General features: G+C 48.6%; 1 protein-coding gene across 1 annotated transcript in view; it reads right to left on the bottom strand.

Moving 5' to 3' along the window:
• Positions 1-11825, bottom strand: part of SCRIB (scribble planar cell polarity protein) — a 110180-nt gene that overhangs the window by 64092 nt on the left and 34263 nt on the right. Inside the window, exons 9-14 of the mRNA XM_036404404.1 lie at positions 11651-11769; positions 9673-9872; positions 6474-6640; positions 5420-5544; positions 2469-2594; positions 1311-1535 (exon numbers count right to left, since the gene is read on the bottom strand). Coding sequence (XP_036260297.1) covers positions 1311-1535; positions 2469-2594; positions 5420-5544; positions 6474-6640; positions 9673-9872; positions 11651-11769 — 962 coding nt within the window. The remainder of the gene's footprint in view (positions 1-1310; positions 1536-2468; positions 2595-5419; positions 5545-6473; positions 6641-9672; positions 9873-11650; positions 11770-11825) is intronic.

Here is an 11825-nt window from a genome sequence, read left to right on the forward strand (position 1 = left end):
GCACTGCCAGTGTGCCCAGCACAAGGCAGGAATGCATTCCCAATTCCATATCCTTGCCTTTTTCCACAGCCACACCTTCCCCAGGCCAGGGGCACTGCTGCTGTGCCCAGCACAAGGCAGGAATGCATTCCCAACTCCATATCCTTGTCTTTTCCCACAACCACACCATCCTCAGGCCAGCAGCACTGCTGTGCCCAGCACAAGGCAGGAATGCATTCCCAATTCCACATCCTTGCCTTTTTCCACAACCACACCTTCCCCAGGCCAGTGGCACTGCTGCTGGCACAAGGCAGGAATGCATTCCCAATTCCATATCCTTGCCTTTTTCCACAGCCACACCTTCCCCAGGCCAGGGGCACTGCTGCTGTGCCCAGCAGAAGGCAGGAATGCATTCCCAATTCCACATCCTTGTCTTTTTCCACAGCCACACCATCCTCAGGCCAGGGGCACTGCTGCTGTGCCCAGCACAAGGCAGGAATGCATTCCCAATTCCACATCCTTGCCTTTTTCCACAGCCACACCTTCCCCAGGCCAGGGGCACTGCTGCTGTGCCCAGCACAAGGCAGGAATGCATTCCCAATTCCACATCCTTGTCTTTTTCCACAGCCACACCACCCTCAGGCCAGGGGCACTGCTGCTGTGCCCAGCACAAGGCAGGAATGCATTCCCAACTCCATATCCTTGCCTTTTTCCACAACCTTCCCCAGGCCAGCAGCACTGCTGGTGTGCCCAGCACAAGGCAGGAACGCATTCCCAATTCCATATCCTTGTCTTTTTCCACAACCTTCCCCAGGCCAGGGGCACTGCTGCTGTGCCCAGCACAAGGCAGGAATGGATTCCCAACTCCATATCCTTGTCTTTTCCCGTAGCCACACCTTCCCCAGGCCAGGGGCACTGCTGTGCCCAGCACAAGGCAGGAATGCATTCCCAATTCCATATCCTTGTCTTTTCCCACAGCCACACCTTCCCCAGGCCAGCGGCACTGCTGCTGTGCCCAGCACAAGGCAGGAATGGATTCCCATTTCCTTTTTGCCTTTTCCCACAACCACACCTTCCCCAGGCATTCTTCTGTCAGCTCTAGGGATGGAGGGCATTCAAACCCTCACAGTCACCCCAGCTTTCCTACAGCCTGCCAGGCTCCCACAAGCTGCCTCAGCCTCTGCTTGCACTGCCTTCCACGGCCTGGATCTGCCTCCAGTGATGCCCAAACCCCATATCCATTTACTTGCACCTCTATTTCCCACCTCCTCTGAAACTTCCAGCTCCCTTCACTTTTTCTCACGACTCTGCTGCAGTTCCCAGGCTCCTACCTCATTGTATTCCACTTCCACATCTTCCTCCTCGCGGTCAGCAGCCTCCTTGTTCTCCTCCTGGGCCCTGGGCTTGCCCTCCTTGTGCAGCTCCCTGTGCAGGTCGGGCAGCTGCCCGTTGGGCCAGCCCCTGTCCCTGTCCTCTGCCCTGCCCTCCACGGAGGCCGTGCTGGTGGACAGGTGAGAGTCCTCGCTGCGGTTGGACGTGGCACTCAGCCTCTTCTCCTGAGAAAAGGCTTGTGGTCAGCATGGAACCAGAGCAGCGTGACTGCTGTGAGGGGGGAATGCAGCACCAACAGAACCAGCTTTTCCTCAGGGTGCCCACAGCTTCCCCTTCTCTGCTCCCTCTATGTGACTGGGTGCACCCTCCTGTGTGGGGATTTATTCCCAGCTCCCACCAGGGCAGCAAGGTGCCTCCTGCCTCCATTCCCACCACTCTTTACTGGGAATATCAGAGCCTTCTCTCCCTCCCCCTGTGCTATAAAATTGGCTGACACATACAATTCCCCTTCCACTGTTCTCTGCCTCCTGGTTCTATCTCCTGCTCTGTTTCACAGGCCCTCCATGACATCAAAAGGCAGATTCCCAACCTCCCCAGGCAATCCAATCCCAATCTTTCCCAAAGTCAGTCCTTTTATATGCTAGATATTCCCAGTGGAAGATGTCTTTGCCATGGGATGGAGGTGGAACTCGGTGATGTGTAAGATTCCTCCCAACCCAAACCATTCCATGACTGTCACAGACACATTTTATGAAAAATTCTTTTGCTAGGATCTTTTCTCCTGGGAAGCTGAGAGGCCTCAGAAACAAAATGCAAACAATGGTTATCTGCTGCTGTGGAATGCAACAGGTGCATCTGGGATTGGTCTCATGTGGTTGTTTCTAATTAATGGCCAATCACAGTCAGCTGGCTCGGACTCTGGTCAGTCACAAGATTTTATTATCATTCCATTCCTTCCTTTCCTTGCTAGCCTTCTGATAAAATCCTTTCTCTATTCTTTTAGTATATAATTTTCTTTTAATATAATATATATCATAATAAATCAGCCTTCTGAAACATGAAGCCAAGATTCTCATCTCTTCCCTCGTTCTGTGAACACCACCACACGTGATCCCCTGCTCTCTGTGGTTCTCCACTCCCCAGGGACCAGCACTCACCTCCGAGTTGGGAGAGCTGGGGTTGGCATCAGCCTTGGCGGCGTTCACCTCGCTGCGCCGCACCTCGATCACCTTCTTCATCACCTTCAGCTCGCTGGGGTGAGGGGTGGCTCTGCGCTGCAGGCCCTGCAAGGAGAGACCCTCAGCAGGGCATTCCAGCCTGGCAGCACTGCCAGCGTCCTGGCTTGTAAGATGTGTGTGTATTCTATCACCTCTGCCAGAGGTGGGGCAGTTATCTGCTGCTCATTGAGCAGTTTATCTCTTCCACAACCAATCCTCCCTCCAGGACACAGCTTCTGTTCATGGGCCATTCATTATTAATTATCTTCTGTTAACGGGCCAGTGAGTGCCACTGCATGGCTGATAAAATTCCATCATCCCGTTGGGAGATGCTCCACCCAGGCATTCCTACCTGGATAGAATCTGACTTTGGGAGCACCACATCAGCCTTTGCCCACTGCAAAGCAGTGGAGGAGGAGGAGGAGGAGCAGCCTTCTGTTCCCCCTGGATTCCCAGAGGAGCAGCCTTCTGTTCCCCTGCATTCCCAGAGGAGCAGCCTTTGCCCACTGCATTCCTAGAGGAGCAGCCTTTGCCCAGTGCATTGCCAGAGGAGCAGCTTCCTGCTGCCCTGCATTGCCAGAGGGAGCAGCCTTTGCCCAGTGCATTCCCAGAGGAGCAGCTTTCTTCTCCCCTGCATTCCCAGAGGAGCAGCCTTTGCCCAGTGCATTCCCAGAGGAGCAGCCTTTGCCCAGTGCATTCCCAGAGGAGCAGCCTTTGCCCACTGCATTCCCAGAGGAGCAGCTTTCTGCTGCCCTGCATTCCCAGAGGAGCAGCCTTTGCCCAGTGCATTCCCAGAGGAGCAGCTTTCTTCTCCCCTGCATTCCCAGAGGAGCAGCTTCCTGCTGCCCTGCATTCCCAGAGGAGCAGCTTCTGCTGCCCTGCATTGCCAGAGGGAGCCCAGGCCCATCTCCAGCAGCCCTGGAGCTGCAGAGGAAAACTCCCCCCTTGTGCAGGATCCCTGCTCCAGCAGAACCACAGCTGGCACTGCAGGAGGGCTGAGCCCCCATGGGATGGGGCTGTGCCACCCCCTGACACACAGGGGACAGGGCCTGCTCTCACTCTGGCAGTGGTTTGGGGTTTTTTGTACTGTTCCATTTGTATTTTTAAATTTCCTGGTAAAGAACTGTTATTCCTGTTCCCATATCTTTGCCTGAGAGCCCCTTAATTTCACAACTATAATAATTCAGAGGGAGGGGGTTTACATTTTCCATTCCAGGGGAGGCTCCTGCCTTCCTCAGCACACACCTGTCTGTTCAAACCCAGACACCAGGCCATGACCCTCTGCAGGTGACCAACACCTTTATCAGAGTCACAGCCCCAGGGGGACACCACCAACACCTCCTGCTGCAGGATCTGCTCCAGGCCTTCCCCAGCCTGCAGCTGGAATGGGGAAAGAACAGAGGCAGGGAGCCCTGAGAGCTCCCCCTGGACATCAGTCTGCTCTCCAGCTGACAGGGCCTTTGGGAAGAATGATGGAGCTGGGAAGTTTAAAGTGGTGTTTCAGGCTTAGTAAATAAAAAACTCTCGACAAAACTCCTCCAGAGCACAGGTGAGAAATCTTGGGGTGTCCTCCTAACTCCTCTGGACTTAACAGGTCTGCCCAGCCCCAATGCAGCAGAGTTGGTGCTGCTTAGTGAGTTCCATCCCAGGTGGAGAGCCAAGAAAACCAGCATTCTAAAACTAGTCACAATGCTGAGAACAATTCCAACAAACCCCAAAGCTCCCAATGCCAGCAGCACACACACACTGCCAGGACAGCTGCCAACACCATTCATTAGAAGGGTTCAGACCATAAGGATGGCTTCCCAAAAACTAAAAAGGAATAAAGTCCTGCAGACTTTATTCCTCAGAGCACTCACTGAAAACTGCTGTCCTGGCCTTTGCATATGCCCTGGTAGCACAAAACCACCTCTTGCATGGTTTGAGGCAGGGTTTAGTACTTTACTAACAGGACACTCTGCAGCATGGGCTGCTGGAACCCTGGCTGCTGAGAATTTCAGACTTTCTGTGCTGACAGACTCTGACCCCCAAGAGAACACTGCATTGACCTGAGGCTGTGGAGAAAACTTCCAAAATGGAATGACAGAACTGGGATTGTGGGTGCAGAGTTTGAACAGAAGTGTGTAATATCACAGGGTGAAAACCCTACAGTCAAAGGTTTTAGAATATAGTAATATATATAAAGCAAGATGGAGGTTCTAGGGCAGAGGCTGCTCCTTCTTCTTCACCTTCTTCTCCATGGGTTTGGGTGGTTTTGTGTAATTGGATAAAAAGGTCCACACTGTGGTCCATGGGTGGTTGGTTATTGGGTTAAAAGTAAAAATAATTTATGTGTCATTTCTTAATTGGACAGTTTACACTTAAAAGGCCTTGTAGAGAGTGAGATACAGCTCCATTTTTTAGTTTGTTAGAGTGAAGTGCTGTAGAACTCGGGTTTGTGAGACTGTAACATGGATAAGAACTAATAAACATCTGAGTCCCAACAAGAAATCCCATCTCACACATTTAATCCTGACCCTGGCAAAAAGAACCCTGACAATGGGCTGCACTGCCTGCATGCGTGGAGGGATGGGGATGGCCTGGGTTGGGCTGGGCAGCCTTTCCCCATGGTGGGGGTGAGCTAAAACCCTACCCTGACAGTGCTCTACTGGGATCTCTGGACATTTTGAGTGCCCCACTCCCATAGAAGAGCCTCAAAATATGGCTCTGCCCCACAGCTGCAGGGAATTCATTCCCTTCCCTCCTGCTTGGGCACCAAAGAGCCTTCAGACTGTGGAAATCACACACCTATAGCAGTGCAAAAACATGGACACCACAGTGGCCCCATCTCTGGAAAGCTCAGCTTGTCCCTGTGCTCCCACAGGAGCCAGCAAGCTCCAGGAATTCCTCACCCGTCTCTCAGCTCCAGACTCCTCATCCTCATCTCCTTTGGGCTCATCCAGGAACTGGATCACACTGACTCTGTTCAAGTTGCTGTCTGTCCAGCTCTCATCCACGCTGTTCTGCAGCAGGTTCTCTGGGGAGCAAGAGAACACAGTGGGAGCTCCTTTTGGGAAGAGCAGGGTTGTAGGTGTGGATGGAGGTCAGTTCTTATCCCATTACGGAGCTTCTTCTTGTGTCTGCCGATGGCATCAGAGGCCTTGAGGACAAAGGCTGTGGCCTCACCATCCTGTCACCCTCTGTACATCTCCCACCAGACCTACAGCAGCCTCCAGAAGTGTCTGATGCTTCAGCTCCAGCACTCCTTACTCAAGGAGTGCAGGAAAAGGCAGAATTCCGGCAGGAATAGCTGCAGCCATGATATTTTCTGAAAAATCCTTTCCTTAGGATTTTTTCTCCTGAGAAGCTGAGAAGCCTCAGGAACAAAATGTAAACAATAATTTTCTGCTGCTGTGGAATGCAACAGGTGCATCTGGGATTGGGCTCATGTGGTTGTTTGTAACTAATGGCCAATCACAGCCCAGCTGTCCGGACTGTCTCGGTCAGTCACGAGCCTTTGTTATCATTCCTTCTGTATTCTTAGTTAGGATTTCCTCAGAAGGCTTTCTTCTATTCTTTTAGTACAGTTTTCATATAACATATATCATAAAATAATAAAACAGCCTTCTGAAACATGGAGTCAACATTCTCATCTCTTCCCTCATCCCAAGACCCCTGTGAACACCATCACAAATAGCATGCTGACAGGACAATGAAAATTAACTGCTTGATCACCAAATCCAAGCAGAGCACTCAAAGATGAGGCTGCAGGGCCTTGCCACCTGTCATAAAGCAGTTCCTCAATTTTAACAGTCACTGCCTGGGAAAGGTGCCCCAGATCCATCCAAACAAGAGCCTGGATGTGCCACAGGAATCACAGCAAGGACAGCCCAGCCCAGCAGAGAAGGTTCAGCACCCTCCAGAGCACGAGGCTCTGCAGCCAGTGCTGGTGCTGCAGATTCTTACCCAGGCTGGGAGAGGGCTGCTGAGGGAGCAGGTAGCAAGTGAGAACCTTTTCTCCTGTCTTCTCATCGTCCTCGGTCTGGAACTTCAGCATGGGCTGGGACTGGTTTTCTGCCAGCCACAGGGCTTTCAGATTAAGATTTGTCAAAGCAAAGGGCAAGTTCTGCAGCCTGCAAAAGAGAACAGCCACTGCTTGTTAAACTCACCTGGTCAGGAATGAGCTTCACCTTAGCTCCTGAGTGCCCCACCTGAGCAGAGAGGGACGGAGCCACGCTGCTGAGGATGCCCCAGCCCTGTTCCCAGCCGGTTTTGTCCCTGGCTGTGGACTGGGCTGCAGTACCCCATCCTCACCAGCCTCTAGCAGGGGACAGCTCCCTCCAACAGTGTGGAGGGGTTCACAAACAGGAAAGCCACGCTCTCGCAGACCAGTGTACAGAATGCTCCCCACAGAACCTCTGGTCAGCATCCAGCTGCTCCCAAAAGCACCAACCCCAAAAACAGAACCACAGGAGCTCTCAGAACAGCTCCAGGCACCCACACACCACGGATGAGGCTTTGGCACCTGAGCACTGATGACACAAACCCCAAAAATCTGCAGGGAGGAAGGGAAGGGGGAAAAGGGAGGGGGAAAAGGAAGGGAAAGCGGGGGCTCACAGCTCAAGCCCTCAGCAACCAGCCTGGCTCTCCCACCCCGTGGATGCCGGGATCCACACAGCTCCAGCACCTCCCTCTCAGCAGCTGTCAGAGTCCTAGATACCAAGGGTTTTAAACTTTCCATACTAACAAACTCTAACTCCCAAGAGAACACTACATTCGACCTGAGGCCATAGAAAATACAACCAAAATTAATTGATAACACTAAGATTACAAGTATATAGTTGATTAAAAGTAGGTAATATCACAAAGTAGAAAATTCAGAATTTTAGAATTTAGCAATTTAGTTTTATTTACTATTTTTATTATATAAACTTTTAAATTTATATATATAAATATAATTATATATAATTTATATCATTTTTATATATAAAGATATATTATTATATTTTATATATAAATTATATAATAATAGATTTTAATAATAATTAAGTATTAAAAATTTGTAATAGCTCTATTATAAATTTTTTTTTAAATTTAGTTTTAGAATATAGTAATATATATGTAGCTAAAATAGTAGTTTTAAAACAGCAACTAGTCCTTCTTTTTCACCTTCTTCTTCCAGAATTTAAGTAATATTTTATAATTAAACAAAAAACTCACATTACAAACTTTAAGTAATTAGTTATTAAATGATAAGTAAAAATAATTTAAATACAATTTCTTAATTAGATAATTTAACCTTAGAAGACCTTATATAGAAAAATAATTAACCCTTTTGTAACTTGTTAGTAAAATACTATAGAACTTATATTATGAAGTTCTATAATATAGAACTTATATTATGAAGTTCTATAATATAGAACTTATATTATAAAGTTCTCACAACTAAAATTATAAATAAAAATAACAAACATCTAAAACTAAACACAAAATACCATTTCTAACACTTCATTCCCAACTTTAACAAAAATTAGAAAACCCTCAATGTCCTCGGTTGCCAGGCAATGTGTATTCTATCACCATCTGTTACAGGTGTGGCAGTTTTTTTTAATCTTCTGTTAAGTGGGCAGTTTTCTCTATCTCTTGCACAAACCAATCCTCCCTCTGGGGAGACATCTGCTATTGATGGGCCATTGAGTTTCATTGCATGACTGAAAACAATAACACAATCCCATTGTGAGATGCTCCGCCCAGAGGGAGGAGGCAAGAGTTCCTAACTGGAAATAATCTGAGATTTTGGGACAGCAGAACAGCATTTCCACTGGATTCCCAGAGGAACAGCTGCTTCTTCCACTGGATCGTCAGAGGAAAACTCCACCCTTCTCCAGGATCCCTGCTCCAACAGAACCATACCTGCCTGTCACTGTGATATTTTATGAAAAATCCCTTTGCTAGGATTTTTTTTCTTGAGAAGCTAAGAAGCTTCAGCTTCTCCATGTATTGTTATTTTGAAATGTGATTTGGAAAACTGTTTACTTAGCATGTGAATTTTTTTTTAATTAATGGCTAATTACAGCTAGCTGTGTCAGACTCTGAGTCTGTAATGAGTTTTTATTATTCATTCTTTGTTAGTTTTTTAATTTTTTTTCCCTTTCTTTGGTATCATTTTATGATATGATATGATATGATATAAAATAAAATAAATCAGCCTTCTGAGAACTTAAGAGTCAATTCTCATCTCTCACCTCATCCTGGGGACACTCACAACAACACCACAACAATTAATAACCACACCTGCCACTCCAAGGGCTGCAGCCACAATTCCACTTGGACTCCTGCAGGACCCCTGCTCCAGCAGAACCACACCTGACACTCCAAAAAAACTGCAGTCATAATTCCAATAGGAATTCTACAGGATCCCTGCTCCAGCAGAACCACACCTGACACTCCAAGGGCTGCAGCCATAATTCCAATAGGAATTCTACAGGACCCCTGCTCCAACAGAACCACACCTGACACTCCAAAAAAACTGCAGCCATAATTCCAATAGGAATTCTACAGGATCCCTGCTCCAACAGAACCACACCTGACACTCCAAAAAAAAACTGCAGCCATAATTCCAATAGGAATTCTACAGGATCCCTGCTCCAGCAGAACCACACCTGACACTCCAAAAAAAACTGCAGCCATAATTCCAATAGGAATTCTACAGGACCCCTGCTCCAACAGAACCACACCTGACACTCCAAGGGCTGCAGCCACCATTCCAATTGGATTTCTACAGGATCCCTGATCCAACAGAACCACACCTGACACTCCAAGGGCTGCAGCCACCATTCCAATTGGATTTCTACAAGATCCCTGATCCAACAGAACCACACTTCAGGAGGGCTGCAGCCACCATTCCAATGGGACAGCTACCGAGACCCTGACCCACAGGGTGTCAGGTTGCATTCTGACTCTGTCAGTGTTGTTTTGATTTACTGCATCGTTTATTTTACCTTTTAATTTTCTTCCCCAGTAAAGAACTGTTATTCCTGCTCCCATATCTTTGCCTGAGAGCCCCTTAATTTCAAATTTATGGCAGGTGGGAGGGAGGGGGTTTCCAGTTTCCATTTCAGGGGCAGCTGCTGCATTTGCAGAGCCCCAAGGCCACGCTGCTCACCTGTTGCCAGCCACGTCCAGCACGTGCAGCTCGGTGGTGTTGGCCAGCTCGGGGGGCAGCAGTGCCAGGCGGTTGTCGCGCAGGGACAGCACGCTGAGGTTGGCACAGCCTCCGATCTCTGCTGGCAGCGCTGTCAGACGGTTCCGGTCCACGTTCAGGTTGGTCAGCTTGGCCAGCTTGCCCAGGGACTTGGGCAAGGCCTGAGAGGGAGAGAAGGAGCCCAGTCAGTGGTTGCAAACAAACAAACTTTTGTGGAAGTCGTAAAGCTGGTCTGTAGGAGTGTGCTTTCTGTTGATGGAGTGACAAAACTATCCTTTGTCACTTAAAGGGAAAGAAGTCCAGAAGTTTCTCTCCTGGATTAAGTGAAAAGACTCCTCAGAGGACCCAGGGGACTCCACCTCAAACTTAAGGCTAGCTAATTGGACAGAAGCCAAAAAGTGCCACTAGAAAAGGACGTGAACAAAGAAACTAATTGCTTTTGTGAGGTGTTTTTACCAGGAACAGGAACGTCTAGCACCTGGCTCGGTTTTTCTGTTTGCTATTTTGCCTTTTATTAAACCTTTTTGTTTCCAACACTGCAACAGAAGACATCCTGCTGATTATTGTGCCTCCAAGGGTAGCTGAGCTATCCTGGGAGTGTTATAGGCCTCCTGGAGCACATCAGACCTGGCCTGAAGAGGATACTCTAACTGTAGTATCTATAGGATACTATCTATAGGATAACTGTAACACTGCTATGTTTATTACAGCACTGGACACATGCGGGAATTGTTCTCCCAACATGACATGGGTACCTCTAGGAACTCCAGATTTTTTTTATATCTCTCTCAAATACATATGCATGCAACTTCACAATAAGTTCATACATATTCATTCTACTGATTTCGTGTGATATTTGCTGCTAATTCTTCTTTATCAGAAAGAACTCCTGGGTCATGCTGCCTTGTTCTGTCTGCCCCTCTCCTCCTCCTTTATCTCTTGTCTTTTGGCTGAAGCAGTTTCTAAACTGGCAGTCAGACTAAACAGCAAGCTACAGACTTAAAGATGTACATTTCACCTAAATCAAAACAGATTTCTACTCTGGAAAATTTCTACGCTGTCTCACAAGAGGAAAGGGTAAACACACACACAGGTAAAGGCACAGAGCCCTCAGCCCGGGGAACAAGCTGCCTTCCATCCCAACAGACACATTTGGGAAAACATTTTCGGGACATCTTTGGGACAGGTTTTCCCTCAGGGTCGTAGACTGATCCGTGCCCTGTCTTCCCCTCAACACAGCACACTCCAAGCACCACTGCTCAAGACTTCCCTTCTGTTTATCTGCCTGTTCCCAATCCTCATGTTTTACCAGTCAAATCACAGGTGGTTTGGAGCAGGGCCATTCTCAATCACACCACCCCAAACCCTCAGCAATGCAGCCTAGGATGGTCTTTGGGATGGGCAATCCCAGCATCCCTGCTATCCCAGAGAATGATTTCAGGGAAACAAGTCAGTGAGAGAAAGCAGCTTGTGTGAATTTGGTGAAACTGTAGAAGCAGCTGGAGCATGCTCAGGAATTCAGCTGGGAGGGCAGAAGAAGGGAAGGGATCCCTGCAGCTGGCTGCAGAGAACAGCATGGGAGAGGCTTATCACTCTCTACAGCTCCTGAAAGGTGGCTGTGCTCAGGTGGGGCTGGTCTCTTCCACCAGGAATGACAGAACCAGAGCACACAGTCTCAAGCTGCACCAAGGGAAATACAGGTTGGATATTAGGAAAAAGTTTTTCATGGAAAGGGTGATAAAGTTCTGGAATGTTCTGCCTGGGGAGGTGGTGGAGTCCCCATCCCTGGGTGTGTTTAAAACAAGCCTGGATGTGGCACTGGGTGCCAGGGTTTAGTTGAGGTGTTGGGGTGGGTTGGACTCAATGATCTTGAAGGTCTCTTCCACCTGATTCTGTGAATTCTGTGATTCTGTGAGGCAGGTGCCTGCTGTGCACTCACCGTCAGCATGTTCTCAGTCAGGATGAGCTCAGACAGGTTTTCACAGTCCCCAATCGACTCTGTCATGTCTGTCAGCCTGTTCTGGTCCACCTTGAGGATGGAGAGCTGCTTCAGCTGACCTGGCCAGGGCGACAAGTTAGGTGTGAGCTGTGCCAGAGAGAAGGATGCTGCTCTA

The sequence above is a fragment of the Molothrus ater genome, chromosome 1 (genome assembly GCF_012460135.2).
Source record: "Molothrus ater isolate BHLD 08-10-18 breed brown headed cowbird chromosome 1, BPBGC_Mater_1.1, whole genome shotgun sequence".
Classification (NCBI taxonomy): domain Eukaryota; kingdom Metazoa; phylum Chordata; class Aves; order Passeriformes; family Icteridae; genus Molothrus; species Molothrus ater.